This window comes from Myotis davidii, unplaced genomic scaffold (genome assembly GCF_000327345.1).
Source record: "Myotis davidii unplaced genomic scaffold, ASM32734v1 scaffold323, whole genome shotgun sequence".
Lineage (NCBI taxonomy): Eukaryota > Metazoa > Chordata > Mammalia > Chiroptera > Vespertilionidae > Myotis > Myotis davidii.
Window position 1 is genome coordinate 6,290,226 of NW_006295491.1, and position 21,422 is coordinate 6,311,647.

The following is a 21,422-nucleotide window of genomic DNA, read 5'->3' on the forward strand; positions in this document are numbered from 1 at the left end:
TTTTACAATTTTCTAGAAGTTTATGTTGCCATCTAGAGGCCTGCATTAAACACACCTTCCCCAAATCTCCCACTTTTCATCACCCCCTTTTCTATCCTCAGTGGCCCTCCTACTCTCCCTCTCCCCCATCTTCCACAACTCTACCTTGCTTTAGCAAAATTTTGCAAAAAAGATCTCCCATAGCCTTGTTAGCAGTTTATGAGCACCTGTTTCATGATTTGATTTTCTTCATAAAACCCTTCTATAATCTGTTCTAATTTTATTATCTATGTCATATTTTTTTTCTTTATCCATATGCTAAATAACGGTGCTGAGTGACAGTTTTCAGGTCCTCCTATGTGAGTTTTGCTCTACTCAGCTGGTTTATGAGAATCAGTGGGATATCAGAAATGAAGAACCGGGCAGGGAGTTCAAGACACTGTGCTAGTCTTAGTGTTTCCACTAACTGAGGCTGTGAGAGACACCACGCCCTTGGGCCTAACTCCACAGCCTGTAAAATAAGATAACAAATTATCCCTAATATTTCTTTCAGCTAGAATTCTCTGCTATCTCTGAATTCTCAAAGAACTCTCAACCACATAATGGTAGAGAGGATTCTGGAGCCAGACCGCGTGGCTTGCTTCCCATTCTCCCACTTATACCTTAGGGCAAGCATGTCAAACTCAAAGGCCTGTGGCTGACCAGCTTCGAGTTTGACATGCTTGCCTTAGGGATTTCATGCACTTCTTTCTGCACACCTCAGTTTTCTCTTCTGTAAAATGGGAATCATAATGGCACCTTTCTCCCAAGTTTGTTGAGAGGATGAAGAACATAGAACAGTCCCTGACACACACAGGGAAGGCATTAAATGTCAACATCTCATCATTATTCCAAGCATAAGCATTTTCAAGCAGTTCAGAAGATGCGTGTTTCTCATCAAATAGACATGCTGCTCCCTGAGGGAAATACTTGTGGGCACACTTTCAGGCATTCGTTTGTGCAGCAGAATGTTTATTGAGTGCCTACTATGTGCCAGGTACCATTCTGTTACAGGCATCACTGGGAAAAATGGCAGAGACACATTAAATCATTTAGCCAATGGGTAATAAATATTCAGTGCTACTCTGGTGGCCTGAGCAAGTTACTTGGTGCATCCTTTTCACCACTGGCAGATTCTGTTGTGATCTTTGACCTTTTGAAATTTCTATTACATATTTGGTATCGATTTTCTAGCATCCATTTCCTGAATACCTTAAGTTTCCTACTTTCCTCCTTGTTTAAAAAAAACTTTTCTTCCCTTTGGACCATCTCTTGACCTCTCAACAATTGTTTTTATCCCTTTGGCTGGGGTTCTGCCTCCTGGCACTTCCTACAGCTTAACCAAGGTCTCTATAAGCCACTTGTTCCTCAACTATAATATTGGGAAAATCAACTTATTTATTGTAATTTTAAATTAGATAATGTGTGCATAGCATTTAGCATCCTTTCCAGTACATAAAAGACCTAAATAAATATTGGCAGTTGTTAGGATGGTGGTATTTGGTATCACTGAAGCAGGGATTCTGAAGCAAGGCATACCATAAACTTCTATGTATATAGAAGGTTCCGGCTCTGGGAACCTTGGTTGCCCATTGGATTATATGGAACCATTAGTTCACATTTTAAGAGAGCTGTGCTTGTGTACAATGCTTGTGGTGCTGCTAATAATCCTCAATAGCCTGCCCCATGGATTCCCAGGGAAAATGGAACTGCAACACATCGGATTGTAGCCGAGTGTCCACCATGGAGACCTCAGGCTGAAACGAACCCTGGCAAATATTTCCTCAGCCATAAAAGCTTATGTAACAAAAAAGAAACTTTGACTTAATTCCTTTTGCTGCCTTTTTGGTCTCATGTATACTCTATAGATAAGCATTTTTAAGAAGCTTCTTCAGAAAATTATTGCGTATTAAATCTAAAAACTTAGAAGACATCAAATTTCAAATTGTTATCACTCTTAAGCTGGATAGAAAAAAGCCAAGTTAATTGTTAATAGTTCTAATAAAGCTCTGTGAGTTTATAGAGTCTGAAAAGATTCACCTTTTCAGTTAAAAGGTAATAAGAGAAATTGTAAGTTTCAACCCTGTTTTCAACTGTAACATGTCACAGTAGTAGTTCTGATTAGTACCGTATATGGTATTTCTCGTTCATGTTCTTGCACTTACCCTTTTTCTCTTGTATAGCGCTGGATGTTAAGGGCCTCAATTCCCCCGTGTTCTGCCTGCTGTCCAGCATCCTTCACTTCCCCTCCCACTGGTACTTCCCTTTGCTTCCATCACCTTCAGCAAAGAGAACTGTCTTCAGATTAGAAACAGCAAATATTGGCCAAAGGAAAGTGGGCTCAGGATAAGCAGACTCTATCTGCTGGCCTAGACACATTACCGCACAGGGTGCTGAGAAAGTGGATATTTGAGACTGCCGAATGGCTGGTTTTGAAAAATCATAAAGAAAGGAAGTAGAATCAGCAGCTGGCCATGTGCAAATGTCACTGCAAATATCAAAAAGAGGAAGACAGTAGATTTTACACACTATTAACTGGTCATTTGTTTCCAGCCCAGAGAAAAATTAAAGAATGAATCATTAAGAAGTTGTGTTATAAGCAGTTACAAAGGAACAGACTACGTTGCTTAGAAGCCAGCATATGTTCACGAGAAACCACACCATTAAAAATAAAAGTTTGTTATAATATCATTTCTTTTTTAAATATAACTGCTACTCCAAAACAATACTTCAGAGCCAGGTCCGAACTACAGTCCTTGAGCCATATTTGACCATGACATTTGTGTACTTACTGTCTGGCTGCTTTCCAGCTCTGCCAGCAGAGTTGAGTAATTGCACTGGTCTGTATGGCCGGTGAAGCCTGGAGTAAATATCTGGGCCTATACCGAATAGGTTTGCCAACCCCTGCTCCAGAGTCTGAATCAGTTCTTCTTGAATTTTAATGAGCCTACAAATTACCTGGAAATCTTGTCAAAAATATAAATGATGATGCAGTAGGGCTAGGTGGGGTCTGAGAGTCAGCAGTTCTGACAGGCTTGCAGGTGAGGCCCCTGCTGCTGTCCACAACCACAGTTCAGTCTAGCCAGGACCTAGATTTCAAACAGACATGTGTATCAGTTCCCCCATTTAGAGAGAGAGAGAGAGAGAGAGAGAGAGTTCTGAGCTAATCACTTTCACTGGTTAGACTCTTAACTCATTTGAATCATCGTGTCCAAGGAGAGCTAGAGGATCAGTGTCATCTTAGAGCGACGTTTTCTGGGTGATTTAAAAAATGATCATCTAATGATCATTTCCTTATATAAGGACATTGGCTCAGTGGTGATATTTGAAGGGAATAAGAATGAGCTTGATAACTCTAATCTATAATAATAAAAGCATAATATGCTAATTAGACCGAATGTCCTTCTGGACTAAGCCGGGGCTGCAAGGGAAGCCCGGGTCCCGGGTCCTGGGTGCCTGCGGCGGCTGGAAGGGAGCCTGGGTCCCAGGTGCCTGCTAGCAGCCAGAGGGAAGCTCAGGTCCCAGGTTCCAGAGGGAAGCTCAGGTCCTGGGTTCCAGAGGGAAGCTGGTGCCGGCAGCCGGGGGAAGGAAGGCCTACTCTTGCACGAATTTCGTGCATCAGGCCTCTAGTATTTAGATAATAACAACAGGGTCGGTCTGCTGGACATTTCCTCTGTTGGAAGACAATTCTCCACATGTCTCTCACATTTCTATATATCTCATGAGCAGGCACTGATTGCCCATGGTTCCCAATTATTTTTTCAAGGATTTGTATAGTGAACAGCCCTGAGAGAGAGAAATACCATCTCCCTCTGGAGCAAAGGGCGAGCATACTTTCTGCCATTATAAAAGATTCAGGTTCCCTGAACTCCACATCCCCTTCCTGTAATGCAACCCACTGTGTGTGCAGGCATCCGTCTGAGCCCAACTGCACCACCCCCTTAACTTGGAGGCAAGGGGAACTGAGGCCAACATCATGCTTAGGCTGCTTGCTCTGCTATGAGCAATTAAGTCCTTTGGCTCTGACCCAGGGGTCTCCTGTCTTCTTCCAGCATCCATGAAACAGCAGGAGGCCTACCTGTCGTCTTCAGAGTTTGGTAAAACCTCAGCACCTTCACAGTTTTAGAGACCCTCTCCCAACAGCCACAGCACAGGTTTCCAATCACTGACTTTCCCCTTTCCCTGAAACTGTCTTCCCTGGCTTGATTTTATTTATTTTTTAAATATATTTTTATTGATTTCAGAGAGGAAGGGAGAGGGGGAAAGGGATAGAAACATCAATGATGAGAACCATTGATCACCTGCCTCCTGCACGCCCCACACTGAAGATCGAGCTTGCCACCCGGGTATATGCCCTGACCTGGAATCGAATCTTGGTTCATAGGTCAACGCTCAACCACTGAGCCCTGCCGGCCCCACCTGTCTTCCCCTCATTTTAGTAAAACCCTTCACTTTATGCTTAACATAGAAAATAGAAGCTCTTCAATGAAAGTCCCATCCACTTTCTGACATGAAGCATACAAGTCTGTCTTCTTCTCCACCCAGTCTATCCTTTGCCCTCCTTGTTCAGTGAAAGGTGCCAACCCTTCCAGCTGTGCACTGGAACTCCTTCCCTGCTGCCTCCTCAGGTAACAGGCACAGTCCCTTCTCTTCACAAAATCTCTATTCCCCTGCCTCCTCTTGGCTCCTTTTTATGAATTTTTAAAATCCTCAAGTTTCTCCTTTTAAAGCAAAGCAAACAAACAACAATACAGTCATGAGAGACAACTCCAGGGCTTCCCAGAAACTTTTCTGGAGTTTTGTGCCCAAAAGGACTGAAGTTTTATGTGCTTAGGAGACTCTGGAATCCTCAGTACCATGCTGTCTGACACATAGTGGGTACTCAGGAAATGCTTGTTTAACTAAATGTATGTCCCTGAGACAAGCCAGCTACCATTCCTGCAATGGGGTCACCACATCCAGGAAGAGGGATTCTTAGCTGTGCAGACTCAGAGACTCGCTGTCATTAGCTTCCCCCAGGGTGGTTGTGTGCGGGGAGACAAACATGTCAGCGAGTGAGTGCGTCTCTTCCTATCAGAAACCCTGCTTGGGAAACAAACTTGCTATTCAACATTTTCCTGGCAAGCATGGACACAGACGCGAGAGGATTACCTGGACGTCCTCAGTGGCGGGCGTGGCCTAGCGGAAATAGACTGATGCAGCTGTCTTCACTGCAGTACACTGCGCCTGGTAAATAAACCAGTGCTCATGCCCGCTCCTCCTTCCCTGACGGAACCGTGAACATACTGAGAAAGGGCCCTACTCTGTGAAGGTACGGTTTTACAGAGCCAAGTACAGAAGGAGGAGGGGAAAGAGCCCTCACCCACCCATCACCCAGCACCTTCTTTCCAGCTGCCCTTCTGTAGGCTCCTAATGCCTCTTTCTTTCTCCTATAAAGTTCACTCAGCTATATATTTTTCCACCCATGTTTATCAGGTCATGGCCTCTGAAGACCATATACCCTGATCGTTTTGTTCAAATGTAGGTAGGTATCTCCAAAATCTTCCCTGCCAGCCCTTTATGATTTATTGTTTAGGCCGCGCTGGCCAGTCTCACTCATTACATATTGGTTTGACATAATTTCGTGCTTAAGGAATAAACTTTGCTCTAACTTTTTAAGATAGCCTATATACCGACCACAGGACAAAATGTGAGACAACCTAGAAATCTCAATTAGCATTAATCTTTTTTTCCTTATTTTTTTTTAAAGAGAGCTTTGCATCGAATATAAATACAAGATTCAGAGTAAAGGAATTGCCAAAGTATAATTCTCAAAATTTGAAAACAGCCCTAACCGGTTTGGCTCAGTGGATAGAGCGTCGGCCTACGGACTAAAGGTCCCGGGTTCGATTCCGGCCAAGGGCATGTACCTTGGTTGAGGGCACATCCACAGTAGGAGGTGTGCAGGAGGCAGCTGATCGATGTTTCTCTCTCATCAATGCTTCTAACTCTCTATCCCTCTCCCTTCCTCTCTGTAAAATATCAATAAAATATATTTTTTTAAAAAAAGTTGAAAACATGACTTTCTTACAAACATAGAATGAAAACACACCAAGCATTTATTTAACTGAACAATGAGGGAGCCAGCAGGATGGTAAAGTTGGCTTCAAGGAGATGATAGAAATGAGGGTCCATCAGAAAAGCATAGCAAAATAACTTTGATCGTAACTACAGGGCAATAAAAACATGTTTTTTCTACTAAACATAAATTACTTCTATCCCAACAGGACAGAACTTGATATGTTAATATGAACTGTCATAGTCTAGGCTCTAATCAGTAGTAAATAGAAGTCAAACAAAGGTATATGCTCAAATAAAATAACCCTTGCGCTGGCCTGTTGGACCATGCTCCAGGATGGCATAGAAAGGACGTGCAGTCCTGATAGGGGCTTATTTCCAAGTTTTGGTCAGTTTTTATTAAGGGAGTGCTGTGGACTCAGATTCGTTTGTATGAGATAATGTCTTCAGAGAGGCTCAGAACCCTTCCCCAGGAGGGACAATGGGAGGGCCTGGGACTTTTAGCCTGGAGAAGACCGAGTGTGGGGACCCAAAAGCTCACTTCACCATTATTCTTAAATTTGTAAATGTAGCCTTAAAAAAAATTATAATTTTAGAGTGCAGAGATTTTATTTACACTATTCAAAAGCAGCAGTTAAAAGGCCACTTGAAGAACAAAATAAACACAGAAAGAAAACAGAAACAGGCTCATAGATACAGCGATCGGCCTGATAATTGCCATGGAGGTGGATAGGGGCTGGGTGAAAAAGGTGAAGGGAGTAAGAAATATAAACTGATAGTTATACTATGTAATAACTATGTATGATGCTAAGTGGGTACTTTAGTTTTCAGGGGGAACACTTTGTAAATTATGTGATTATCTAACCACTATGCTATACACCTGAAACTAGTATAAAATGATATTGAAAGTCAGCTGCAATCTAAAACTAAAATTTTAAAAGAAAAGCCATCACAAGGAAGGAGAGGAACAAGACATGCCCTAAGTTTCTCCGAGGGAAGACTGGCAGCAATGGGAATGGTTTGGTGTCAGTATAAGAAAGAGCTTCCTCCTTGTCAGAGAGCTCCAGCCATGGCAGTATGTGCCTGGAGAGCAAGGACATTGTCTCCCTATGCAGTGGTCGGCAAACTGCGGCTCGCGAGCCACATGCGGCTCTTTGGCCCCTTGAGTGTGGCTCTTCCACAAAATACCACGTGCAGGGGTGCACGTACAGTGCGATTGAAACTTCGTGGTAATAACATGCGCAGAAGTCGGTATTTTGTGGAAGAGCCACACTCAAGGGGCCAAAGAGCCACATGTGGCTTGCGAGCCGCAGTTTGCCGACCACTGCCCTAGGGATCTCTGGCGAAGGTTCAGCCATTACACCCACAGAGCAAGAGGAGAGACAGTCAAAGGGTGTCAGACATCAGATGAGGACTGGACCAGGGTGGGTCTGAAATCCCTTGCAAAACTGAGACTCTGTCATTCTGTAGACCTTGAGTTATTGCCTTTTAATTAAAAACTTAAAGCACCTTTCCTAAGGCTTGACATTCAATATCCTGGAGGCAAAAGCCTAAGGAGTCGGTTTTAGTATCTGTGTGATCGCAGTAGTTGGTGTAGCAAAACCTTTTGTTAATACTCAGTGGCTAGAGCATCGGTCAGCTCACGGAAGAGTCTGGGGTTCTATTCCCGGTAAAGGGAGCATACCTGGGTTACACGGTGCAATCCCTGGCCCAGGTCCGGGTGAGTGCAGGAGGCAACCAATCGATGTGTCTCTCTCACGTTGATGTTTCTCCCTTTCTCTCTTACTCCTCCTTCCCTTCCACTCCCTAAAAATCAATGGAAAAAATATCCTCAGGTGAGGATTAACAACAAGAAAAAAATTATAGACTGTCTTGGGCGGGGGAAAAAAATGGACACATATGTAATACCCTTTGTAATAAATAATAAAATTTAAAAAAAAAAAAAAAAAAAAAAAAAAAAAAAAAAGCAAAAAAAGTTGCGGGCACATCCCCAGGAGGAAGTGTGCAGGAGGCAGCTGATCGATGTTTCTAACTCTCTATCTCTCTCCCTTCCTCTCTGTATGAATGCATTTCTTCCAACACTTTAAAAAAAAAAAAAGAAAGAAAAAAATTATAATTCACTTCAGTTTTGCCTTTTTACAAGTCCTGCTGTTGAGAGAAGTACATTCACAGTTTTGTTGTTTTGGTTGTTACTTGGGAGTTTGGGGTAAGGGGGTCTTGGGTTTGTATTTTAATGGACTAAATCTCTGTGTCTCAGATTTGACACTTTTCCCCTCTCCACTAAAGTCATTGAAATATATTCACCCGGTCATTCACATCAGAGGTGTAAATGGTTTTTCTGAAGGTTTTTTAAGAGACAGTCAAAGCCCATCACTTTGTGACTTGAATTCTTCAGGTATTTCGATCAGAAAGCTTAACAAACCCTCCCAACTGCAAGGATGCTAAAACTATGTTTTGACCTTGACTCTGCCCGGAGTGGGGGGTGGGGGGGTGTGGGGGGGTGGTATTGACATCTTTTGCTAGAAGTGCTCATCTACCACCTCTTGGTTTTAGCCATTGGTGTAGAATTTACTTGGGAAAGAGAAAGGAGAAGCAATCAAATTGAGCCTTCAGAGTGTGAGGGAAAATAACAAGTTTATATGACTTTGCAGCTCCCAATGGTTGTTGCTGTTATAGTTTAAATTTTTAGGTCACCTTTTTTGTCATTGATATTTGCAAAAACCTGACTTAAAAAGTGCATCAGCCATGTCACACAAAGCCTTATTTCTCCATTTGTTTCATGTCATCCTCTCAGGTTTAGTCTTAAAATATAACCCCGAGGAAACAGTAAGATTGCAAAGACTTTACTTACACCACTCAGGACCCCAGGCTCTGGAGTCGAGAAGCTAAAGATTGGATTTCCAGCATTGCCTCTTCTTATTTCACTCAGTGTCTCTGAGTCTCAGTTTCCTTCCCTAGCAGGTGGAGAAATGATAGTACCTAGCTCATAGGGTTGTTGTGAAGATTATATAACGTAACAGACACTAACCAGTGGTTCTCAACCTTCCTAATGCCACGACCCTTTAATACAGTTCCTCATGTTGTGGTGACCCCCAACCATAAAATTATTTTCGTTGCTACTTCATAACTGTAATTTTGCTACTGTTATGAATCGTAATGTAAATATCTGATATGCTATATGTGTTTTCCGATGGTTGCGACCTACAGGTTGAGAACCGCTGCAAGCCCTCAGACATCTTAAGTTCCTCATAAATGTTAGCTATTATTATTCTAGTACTAATTCTAATGGCTTCACCAAACCTTAATTATGGAGCTATTGTCCGGATTAATGACATCGTGGCCAAATCATTCCCTTACACAGCTGCAAAGCAGGTTTTGGCATTGTGTAACAATTCATTCTTAGCTAATGAACTTGAACAGCCATTTTTGAGAAAATAATGAGGAATCTTGAATCTAGAATTAGAAAATGCATCCTATTTGCCAGGAACTTTTTAGGAACAAATATCTAACTATTCTAGGAACAAATATCCTAAGTCCTTGGGAGAACTGCAAAGAACCTACTGTGTGTTGGTGACTATACACTTGAAATGTCCGGGCAGGAAGAACTGCAGATCATAGTGCTTTTACCTTTCCTGTCTAAGAATCAGTTGTCAACTAGAGGTCAAGGTCGTACAGCAACTGATCACTGCCTGCATGCCTCAGTGGGACTGTAGAAAACTGCACTGGCCACTCAGATGTCCTCCCCGGGGACCAGGGGTGTAGTGGAGTCAGTTCTGGGTGGGGAGTTGGACAAAGCAGGCTTGAGTCCAGGCTTCGCCATTTATTTTCTGTGTGACTTTGGTCTGGTTGCTTGGCTTTTCTCAACCCTAGTTTCCTCATCTGTGAAATGTGGCTATTTTATAACCTAACTCCTTCAAGAGGTCAAATTGTAAATGTGCATAAAAGTGCTGAAGCCAAATGCCATTAATAGTACTGGTGTTATTACTATTACTAATGCCATGCCACTATTGCAAAGAAAAATAAATGGGAACAGGAAGAGCATGGATCCCTGTGTACTACATGTGACACCAGTATGACTCCTCAAACACAAGGCAAATGTCCTCAGAGTGGTGATGAGACTTAACCTTCTTCCTGGCTGAAAATCCTTATCCTATGACAGATATTCTACCTGTGTCTCAGAAGTATTATTAGCGTATTGATAATCCAAAATTCACGGTAATATGTTTCTATTCTATTTTTTATCTGAATTTAAGTGAGTTGACAACAGAAAAACCGGTTAGGTTATAAACTAAGTCATATCCATTGTCCATATACTAAATTATTTACCAACTCATTACACCCTCGCTTTAAGTTCTTCATTTGTTCACCATTTGTTGATCAGATCCCAAGCTCCCTCGCCTGACCTGCAAGGCCTTTGGTGATCTGGTCTCTGGCTCTTCCACTTGATGCTTTCTTCTCACCCTGCTCAACTTTTCATAGTTTTGTGGATGCCCTTCCCTCTTCCTGAAATATCCTTACCCCTGTCTGCTGGATCCGTTTCCATTAATTCTTATAATTAATGGAACAATGCCTGGCCTATAAGTGGACATTCAATAAGTGTTTAAACAAATTGACTTGAAATCCGATGGCTCCTACATAGACTGAAACAAGCGAGTATTTTTGTTTCCACTTGGCCTTGTAAAGTCTGGAATTCCTACTAAAGTCTGAATATATTCCACATCATTGAAAGGCAATAGCTCTTATAAATTATTTTGCACATGGAGCTCTCCTAAATGTGCCAATGAGAACCTGTTTCATAGACACTAATGGAGTTGATAAGCCACAATATACATTTTAGTAAACAAATAGGTTAAATATATAGTATAAATTAAAATGCTATATTCCTTATTGTCCATTGCAAAAGTTTGCACAATCAAGAAGCATGTGTTCTATCATTTAACAATAAAACGGGCATATATGTGAATATTCACATGAGTATACTCCTAAGAAAGTCATGATAGCAATGTTTACTTAAGACAGGTCAGTCCCTCTGGGGCCATGTCCAAAGGATTGTAGTAACTAATGACAAAAGGACTTCCTACAGGACTTCTTTCCCAAAAGTAATGCGGTAGTACCGTCCACAGATCCTGGGCAGAGTATACTCTCTGTCTGTCTGCCTGTCTCTCTTCTCTCTCACACACATGCACATGGACTCTTTGGGATTTTAAAGTTCCAAGTAGAATTCATTAATAAAAATATGAAATGTGTTTTGTTTTATAAATCATAGTCAAGTGTGGAGAGATAAAGGAAGAACTAAGGGGCGAATAATCATCTCCTACTTTCCACTGAAACCTGTCAGTTCACTCCCAACTCAAACACCTGGTTTAAAAGATTTATCTACAAGAAACCTAAAAGTTTGTATCCTGCCTCATCGACAACAGCCTCAAACTGTTCCTTGTCATCTCAGAAAACAAATCTTTTGCTCCTTCCTGCCTAGGGGAGGCCGAGGGACGGAGGTGGTCCTGTGTGGCCGAATTAGATGAAAGACTTGCCTTCCACCATGGAGACATGGAGTCTAATCAAGCGAAATGAGTTCTGAGATCCCAGCTCATTTCCTAGGGGAGATCAGTTCGCATTACAAAATCACGGCATCTCATTCATCACAACTGACTCGGTCTTTGCTCAGGAGAGAACCCCAACTGGGACTAAACCACCTGTCTTCCCTTGCAAAGAGGCACTTTATCTGAGGTAGAGCTGAAAGCCTGGAAGTGAGAAAGCTTGCCAGCTTCCACCCGAGTGATACACATGCAACGTGGAAGACAACTTAAGTTTTGCAAAGGAAGACGAGTTTAAGGAAGATTGGTGGTTGTGACTTTAAAGATGCCAGATACAAATAATTGTAACAGAGATACTATGGCATTATGGTGGAGAGAGCCAAGATTGGGGCTCCCTCTTCTTTATCTCCTAGGTTCTATTAAAGGATAAGCATTTCCATGCATCAGAGTTTAAAATGGCAAAGAAAGTGTGCTGATTTCTATGCTGATAAATGATCATCATCTCTTTTATTTCTTTCAGGGCATTGTTATAACACCCCTGCTACTGCTGCTTTTTGTGAGTATTTTGATGTTGTCTTTAATATCTTTTATTAAAAGCCATCTACAATCCTTGAAGAAAGGCCATTAAAATAGAATTGAAATTTGAATCACTTTGTATGATTTTGCATCACATTTTGAACTGTTCTCCCATTTGAGCTGTAGCAAGTAATAACATGTGGACCCAAAGGATCTCTGTAGCCTCATGATCCAAGGCCAGTGTCAGGGCCCAGTTATTAAGCCTCCAACTCCTGGCCAAGTCATGAATTACTAGAAATTAGTGGCCTGTGACTAGGTCACAAATGTACTGCTCTTTATTTTTCCATTAGTAAAAACAAAGTGATTGCTAGTGGCCCAGTATTTGATAGAAAGAGCCTTGGACCCAGAACCAGAGGAAGCTTAGGTCCCAAGGCTGCCAATAACTGGCTTCCCCACTTTGGGGAATACTGCCTCAATTTCTTCATCTGTAGAATGGGAAGCATTATTACCTACCCCAGTGTGCCTCCCAGGAATAATGAAATGTGCTTTAGGAATAAAAAAAAATACAAGCTACTGATTAACTAAACAAAAATTGTACAGAAAATAAGAAATGCTAATTAGCTGTCTTATTTCTTTTGGTACTAAGCATATGAGAAATTAGATGAAAAATTATAATAGAAATTAATGTTATCTCATGCTGAGAAAAGCATATGTAATCATGAGTGATACCTAAAATATTTTATGAACTGTGCATTTTTCATACACACATCTCCAAAATATAAATCACTCCACTGATCACTGCAATGGAGGGGGTGTGTTTCTGGGAGTGAAATGTAGCTGTTTAACTAGCACTGTTTGTCAGTGAATTAAAACTATGGGGAAAATTTATTTAATTATAGGGTAATTACCCAAGTTGGAATTCAATTAGAGTAATAGAGTGAGGGACTTCATTTCTTACAAGCTGTGCAGGAAGTGGAGGGGGAGAGATACTACTAAACAGTTGGATTCTGCATCATTCATGAAAGACATTACCTTTAAGTACGAAGGCCCAGCCTTCCCTTCCCTTTTCTTTTCTCCTGAAATGCTAGCTTCCTTCTCACCAGGTTAGAGGAGTCCAATAATCAGATTGCTTCTCTGAGCATAACAAACCTCATTCATTTGGACTTCACCAGTTCAGAATTTGCAGCGAGTCCCCTTGAAACTGAAGTGAATATTGATTTGCATTTGTTTGAAATACAAGACTTGGTATGTACCTACCTGCTCACCAGATGTGAGGGCCTGGGATCATCCCTCGGTGTTGTTTCCGAGACAAGGGCACAGCTTCCCAGGAGCATCCCCTGCATGCACAGCACAGGCCAGCCTGCAGTGCCGCTGCAGTGGGCCAGAGGACTAGTACAGAGCCAGGTATCTGGTTAGTGTATAGCAAATGGCTGTGTAGCCCAGGTTTTCTCCACTGCAGAAGAATAGAGTGGCATCTCTAACTCATGTGACTCTTAAGAAAATCTGGGGGAAATCATAGCCGCAGCTACAGGGCTGAGACCTAGGGTAGCACTTTTGAGAATCTCAGAGGCTGGAATCTCTGGGGCCCCGTTACGGCTCATGACTAAAGAACTAGAGGAGTACTTTTCCCCTCTCCTTCCCATCTCCATGCCATAGATATTTTCTCCATGGATTAATATTATGGCATCAGGTATTGCAAGCTTCCCCCCTCTCTTGGACCCACAGACTTGTGAGCTTTAGTTGGTTCAACATTTTAAAATAATAGAACATCAAGAGTAGTGAAAGAAACCCCAAGACCCTGAACTTTAAAAAGTGTAATGTTTCCCCCTGAGCTACCTGGGCTGTCCCAATAGGTTGTCACAGGCATCATCACCCAACATTGATAGACACTTTTACTATGTTCTATGACTTTAACTCGCATGCACAGTATATAGCACTTTTGTCTCTTTAGGTTGTCATGCAATTTACAAACAATGGGCATTGCTTAAACACTTGGGTTACCAGACCTCATTTCCTGAGCAGGAAAAACCCCGAGCAACTTAAAATATGATCACATTCCATAAAAGATGTAGTGTTGTTTTTATTAACACCCCTGTTATGAGTTAAGTTGTATCCCTCAAAAAGACATGCTGAAGGTCTAACCGGCGGTACCCCAGGACCTTAAATGAAAATAGTCTTATTGCAGGTGTAATTAGTTTAGGTGAAGTCATATTGGTGTAGGGTGGCCCTTACTGCAATATGACTGGTATCCTTATAAGAAGAGAAGCCAGAGGCACACAGGAAGAATGCACGCCAGGTGGAAGCAGAGAAGGAGTGTTGGGTCTAGGAACACCAAGGGTTGCTGGCAAACTTCAGAAGCAAGAAGAGATGAGGAAGGATCCTCCCCTACAGATTCCACAGGGAGCATGACCTCATTGATCTCAGACTTAATAGCTTCCAGAACTGTGAAACAATATATTTCTGTTTTCCCAGTTTGTGGTGTTATCCTATATAATAAATGGCTAACATGCAAATTGACCAAACAGCGGAAAGACTGGTTGCTATGACGCGCACTGACCACCAGGGGGCAGATGCTCAATTAGGAGCGCTAAGGATGTCTGACTGCTAGAGGGCACAGTCTGGGCTGAGGGACCACCATCCCTTCCCCCTCAAGTGTATGAATTTTGTGCACTGGGCCTCTAGTGTTAAAGAAGAAACTAAAACAACACCTGGAAATTGAATTGTCTTTTTTTTTTTTAATAATATCTTGAAAGGGAGTGAGTTCTCATTCACAAAGGGAGAGTGTGGCCTCCTAAGCACAGAGATCACCCATAATAATGGGAGAAGGAGAGGCAGAATAATTCTTATTGAGTAGATATAGTGGGAACTTATTACATAATCCCATGTGAAGAGCATGGCTACCTTTAGAGGTAGGTATTACCCTCACTTTATATGAGAAAACTTAGGTTCAAAGAGTTTTTGTAACTTGGTTTAGACTGCACAACTAGTAAAGAGCACAAGCATTTTCACTCAGGGTCTGCCTCCCCGAGGGCCCCTTCCAGGCAATACTCACACAGCACACCTCCCAGGAGACATTAGTTTTAAGACATATGATCAGCACTCAATTACTACTTCTTGAATATTTTTATTCTGGGTAACACAGGAAAGACTAAACAAGAGCAAGGCATCATAATTGTCTTGAACAAACTTAAAGTTTATTTGGGTAAACAAGAATAAAGAATAATGAAGACACTTAGAGGAAAAATTAACTGCTACGCTGTGTTATTCAGACTAAGTTGCAGAGGAGTTCATGGGGTCAGGGAGAGAGATCCGGGACCAGCCTTGAGGCTGCAGTCATGATTAGTTTTCCTAGTAAACGGCTACCTGTGATAAAAAATAATTTTTCAACCTCTGATCCATCAATAGAGTACAGCCATTACTGTCACATACAGCACTCTACTTGTCATATATTCCCAATGATGATTGCATAATTGATAGTCACATGTATATAATGATAACAGAACACTTAAAGAGAAGCTATTCATTTAATTGGCCCAAATGTTTTATTCCTGTACTGAGGACTGTTTGTTTCTAAAGCAAGTGAAGACCAATATTCTCTTGAACCTGCGAGTAGCTTATCTTCTGACTGTGTGTGTAAATCGCACAGAGATGGTTATCACACAGGGAGAACTTTTGAGGCAAAATAACCTGGAGTCTTTGGTAAATACCCCTGCTGGGGCTTCCCCCCCACACACCCCCCAACCCTCACCAGACTTTTGAATCCTAAAGGGCCTGGAGGAGCACCTGGTACACCATTTCCAAATGCTCTAGCTAGAAGTGACATTGATGTACTCCCTTCTCCTTTAAGGACCACTGTCCCGGAGGCCAGCTCCCCTGTTGGCCTGGGACTTCTCAGGCTCCTCTGAAGGGAGGGAGGCAGTGACTGGGTGAGCTCAGGCACAGTGCTGCCTAAACCACACTTTCCCTGCCTCTAGCTCCTCCCAGCACCAGCTGCTGGGCTCCCTGAGCAGGCAGGGTCTGCTCTGCACAGCATGAGGAGGACACTGTGTCCTTGCACCACCCTTGCTGAGGGTCCCCACACTTAGAGCACTCTTCCCAGGGGAGCTTCAGCATCTGCTCCAGTTAAGGGACTGTTCAGTTAGCAACAGTAGGCACTTGGTTCCTGAACCAAGCTCATATTGGCAAGACTAAATCCTGTGGTCAGGGGATTAGAAGCAAAGATTGTTTCCAGGTGCTGGGAGTATCCCTGCCCCCAGCCCTCCAGGTCCCCAAAGCCCATCTCCCCACAGCTTTCCTCTGTGCGCTGTGATAAGCCAACTTACCATTCATTTGGGTGCATCCTTCTAAAATGTCTGTGTGGTTTGAATAACCGGAACTTACAGTTGTACATTGGGGCCTTCAGTTATGGAAGGTAATCTTTTCATTTTAGGTTTTAAATTAGCCTATAACAACAAGACATGTTTTACATATTTTTTATCTTTGAAAAATCAACTGAAGCTTGTTTTGCTTGTTCCTTCCCAGAGAAGGAAACACCATGCACCTAGAGTAAAAAGGATCCTTTCCCAACTAAATACATGCCTTCCAGGTAGTGACCCAGCTTTAGTGTGATACGTGCAGCTGAATCAGAATCAACCACATTCTTCACAATCATGTTCTTAATTTTAATAGAAATAAAAGTCGTTTTGACACTGAGCCTGTCAGCTGGTGTACACTTAACTCGTCTGTGTGTGGAAGGAATCAGTGTCGTTGCATGTGTCCCTGGAGAGAAGGAGCAGCTGGGTGAAAGAAAGGCTCAACTGGAGTTTCTGGGGAAAGATGGAAACCTAAAAGGGTTTGGGGCTGGGGACCAGGGACACTCCTCTGTTGGCTTCCCTCTGTGAAGGAAAGGAGACTGGTACAGGAGAGTATGTCTGTCTGTGGGTGACAGTAAACAAGTTCCTTCCTTCTCCCCCTTCCCCCAGGACTGGGCTCCATGGGTGATGGGTGATGGGCAGGATAAGGGTGGACACTGGACAGGAAGTGAACAAGTCCTATTCTGTGTCTCAAGCAACGTCTTTCCATTTCCTCCCAAAAGAGATTTAACACCCATCATTCCACTGTATACACTATAAATATCTATCCTTATTTTTCCCTGAATGCGGTGCTAATGAAAGCAAAGACCAGTCATCAAGGGTGAATTATTTAATGCAATAATGTTTTAATCGCGAGAAGAGGCACACATAGTGGAAACGCCTGTGGCTAATGGATTTCCCTGGTAGGAGATAAAAGGCTGATTACACAGCAGAGCAAGGGAAGACCTGGTGCACTAATGACAATTTACAGGTCAGCTCACTTACAGGAGAGATTTAAAACGCACCATCTGTTTTCTAACTGGAGGTTGATAAGTATGATTTTTACGGACAGTCAATGTCCCTTCGTCAAGAATTGGTACTTGTTTGTCTTTGTGTGTCTTGTTAGTTTGGCCCCATAATATTTTACTGACTGGACCCCCAGATTCTTTCCAAATCAAATTGTTTCTGAATTGAATGGATTGATAGCGGCCAACCCTGCTTCCATTCAGCCTTTTTCTGCCAAGTTCAAGTCCTAATGCCCAGAAGACATCATTGTATGTGTTGGATTAACTCTGTTCTAGACGAAGCTACCCTAGAACTAGTCTTGTATCACTGTGAGAGCATTGAGAAAATGTCACTCAAATAATTTTCTGGACCCTGTGGTTGAATTTGGGAACCCCAGGAACTATTTGAATGAACAAAAGCTCCTAAATTCCACATGTTTAATTTTCACTGAATCACTTCTTTTCAGCATAAGATACTAAAACAAATCAACAAACCTACCTGTGAGTTTCTGCTTCACAGCACTCTATTCCTGAAAGAAATTAACCGATGACTGGATTGTTAAAGGCACTGTGTCTTAGCACAGGTTGGCAGCATGAGGCAGGTTACCACTAAAGCTATGCTACCTCGGTAGCTCAGTGAGGCCCAGAGCACTTGCTTGGCACAAGATGTTTCTGAACCGGCAAGTCTGTCCAAGTGTGCGAATTACGGATGCTGCTCATAAACACACTGGTCTTCACAACAGAAACCATGGCAGGTTCCTCATTAAAGTGTGATGAGCTGAGTGCCCCAGACAGTGTGTTTCCTTCTGCTTTAGTTAAGGTCAGCTCTGCATGCGGAACGGCTGGGTCTCGGGCTCTTCCAGGCATGCTCCCAGGAGCCGCCCTGTGCCAGCCTCTGGCTCTTCTTTCTTCTGGATGCCAGGCATGCTTCACCGTGTCAGAAACTTCCCCAAGGGTCCCTCTGCATCTCCACACTGACCCAAGACCCGCCTCGTGGCCAATTCGAAAGATAGGACTTGTGCCAAATTAGAGCCCCGCACTGAGGTTCCCTTCCTCTCAGAGCCACTTCTGAGGGAGCCCTCCTGCGGGATTGCCTCCCAGCATCCCTGCGGACCCAGCCCGGCTTTGTGTAACCTGTTAATGACATCTCTGGCTAGCGTGCTCTGGCCTCTGATCTGACAAAGCCTCAGAGGAGGGTGGCTCTAACCCGTGTTCCTCATCCAGTGCATCTAAGATCATAGGCACCGTAGAGGACAGAGGGACCTGGAGACCATGGCAACCGCCCCTCACCCGTAGCCCTCTCCACTGTCTCCAAGGAGCAGGAAGCTTCCAGACACTGACCGTGCAAATGGTGAATGGAAGTTAGAACATATGATACCATATGATAATATTTTATATATACTTCAGGTTTGTGCTTTTTTAACTTTAAGAAAAAATGGTTTTGAATAAGAAAGGGTCTGCCATTTTTTAGCACGTCATGTTTACACATTACTTCATTTCTTTGTTCTGTTTATTTATCCGCAAACACATTCTCCGTGCCAGATACTGGGTTAGGCACAGAGATGGCAGAGGGACGATCGCTTGTGACGTGGTCATTCATTAAAATACCTTGAAAGTTTTGACTTAATAAAGTTGAGTTAGAAAGAGGAGCAGGGCCATGTAAGATCATCCATGAGCTTCCAGACAGGAATCATCACCTTTTCATAGACAGTTATTACCCTGACTACTACTGGCCCTCTCCGAACCTTGTAAACCTATGGATAGACCATTGAGCTGGATGTTTTGAACTTGAAAACTTTTTTCTTTAAAGTGTATTTTTCTGTTCATCCAGTGCTTCAATTTCCTATAAGATATGTTTTTCTTTATTTCAGTCCTTGCCCCAAGGGCATCCTTGGAATTGATATTTGTGAAGAGAATATATTTGTTAAGTACAAGTACCTTGTGCCGCCAGGACATTGCTGCTCCGAAATAGTCTGAAATTAGTTTTAACTACTCTGGCTTTGCATTAAAAGAAACCTCTAACAGCCATGTAGCATTTACTACATCAGGAATCCTATCTGCTCCTCATCAGTTCCACGTTTCCTACTTCCCTCTCTTCATTTCATTAGTGTGTCTCGGTCGGAGGAAAGGGCTACAGTTTACGAGTTAAACCAGTGGCCAGTGGTCAGTGTTGAAGCGGTTGTTGAATGAGTGCCAGCACCAATGGGCAGGACATACGTTCTTGGCCTTTTGAATGCATCTAAATTGGGCTGGCGATAGGTTGTAGAACTTGATGAACTACTCCAGGGTAGAGAAAAGTTTTGGTGAGTCAGTTCACACAGAAACCAGTGAAAACACTGATCCCACATTTCATCCTGAGCTACTGACTTCATTGATCTAAAGATCTGATTTGTTTTCTTTAACATTCTGTGCCCTCAGTCATCACCATCTCAATGTATTTTACAAAAATGATTTTTCCAAAAGGTATTTCCAAGTTTAACTAAATGCAGGTAACTATGGAAGTTGAGGTTTGGTCTGCAGGGGGAGGGTGACAGCAAGTTCCAAGGGCCAGGGAACTCATTAGTAATGGTTTGAGAGAATGTGATGGCAAAGGGAGTTATGAGAGAGATAAACATCTATCAAACAGGTTAGTATTTTGTCAGGTTTGAAAACCAGAAGGAGATTTGAAAAACATTCAAGTTCATGGGAAGACAGCAGTTCTTGGTGGTTAAGGCTAATGTGAGGGTGCAACTGTGTTTGTAGACAAACTCCATCTTGTGCTGCTGGCTCTTATGAAGCTGAGAATGCAGTAATTAGCAAAGAAAGAGCCAAAAAATGGGGAAGAGTTTAAAAAAATAGGATTTATGAACAGTGCTAAGACATACACATCTAGAAGAGGTATGCTGACATTTTAAATTGAAAATTAAGTCATGTTCAGTAGTTCCCATTTGCTAGACTTTGTGTAAGAAAAAAAAATTTAAAGACTATGAGACTCATTGCCTTTGATTTGAAGGAGTTAGAAAGTTAGAAAATATTTCACTTTCATAACTAAAATCATCACCTTGATAAGAGAATAAGATATACTTGTTTGTTTTAGGTAGGTGATAGGTGAAATGGTAATCACATAAACTATGATTATAGGTGAAATATCATGCCATAGAATTATAGACACTATGAACACAGAATCACTTTATTTTTCAGAATTGGATTTCATAATAAGATATCTCAGTTAATTGTAAAACAATAGTTACTGTTTGTCCTCAAACTTAGTGTCCCAATAAAAATTGTATACTAAACTACTTAGCAGTCTATTTTGTGTTAAATTTTTTAAAATTTTAAATAACTTCATTTGCTCTTTGTAGCTACCAAATTTTTGGTGTATTATGAAAGAATTATTTATTGCATGATTTGTCTGACATCACTATTTGCTCACTGGTTCCATGTAACTCTAACTTCTCTTATATTATTGTTTTAACAGCTCGGCTCATCCTCTTCGGTGCCTTTTACATCTATTTTTTCTCAGCTTTCTGTGACGGTTGTGGTGCCTCTCATTATTGGACAGGTAAGGTCTCCAATACCATCTGCTCTTTTCTTTATAGATCAAATTGTGAATTCTTAAAAAAAAAATTGTGAATTCTTACAAAATGTCAGGACAATTGAGAAAAAGATAGAGGACAAGACAGTTAAATGAGAATACAAGACTGTGCAATGCAGGTTTTATCAATCACAATATTCTCATCATTTTATTTTTTTAGTTAATATCAATGTGCTTTACAGATAGCTATAGATAGGAACACCTGCCCAGAGTCTTGATTTTTTTTTTTTAACATTTATTATCCCTTCTTTAGAGCTATGCAGCTAGCTTGAAACAATTAGCAAACCGTTACCTTGTTCTGTGACCTCCGGTAAGGTCTCAGCATTTGGGGCCATTGCTGGGAGCAAGCATCTGTCTTTGGCTGCTCAGAGCCTCCTCCAGCAGCAGG

The 21,422-nt window shown here is 42.1% G+C and overlaps 1 protein-coding gene across 1 annotated transcript in view; it reads left to right on the top strand.

Moving 5' to 3' along the window:
- SLC10A7 (solute carrier family 10 member 7) overlaps positions 1-21,422 on the top strand; it is a 192,801-nt gene that overhangs the window by 132,307 nt on the left and 39,072 nt on the right. Inside the window, exons 6-7 of the mRNA XM_006770141.2 lie at positions 12,130-12,165; positions 20,918-21,001. Coding sequence (XP_006770204.1) covers positions 12,130-12,165; positions 20,918-21,001 — 120 coding nt within the window. The remainder of the gene's footprint in view (positions 1-12,129; positions 12,166-20,917; positions 21,002-21,422) is intronic.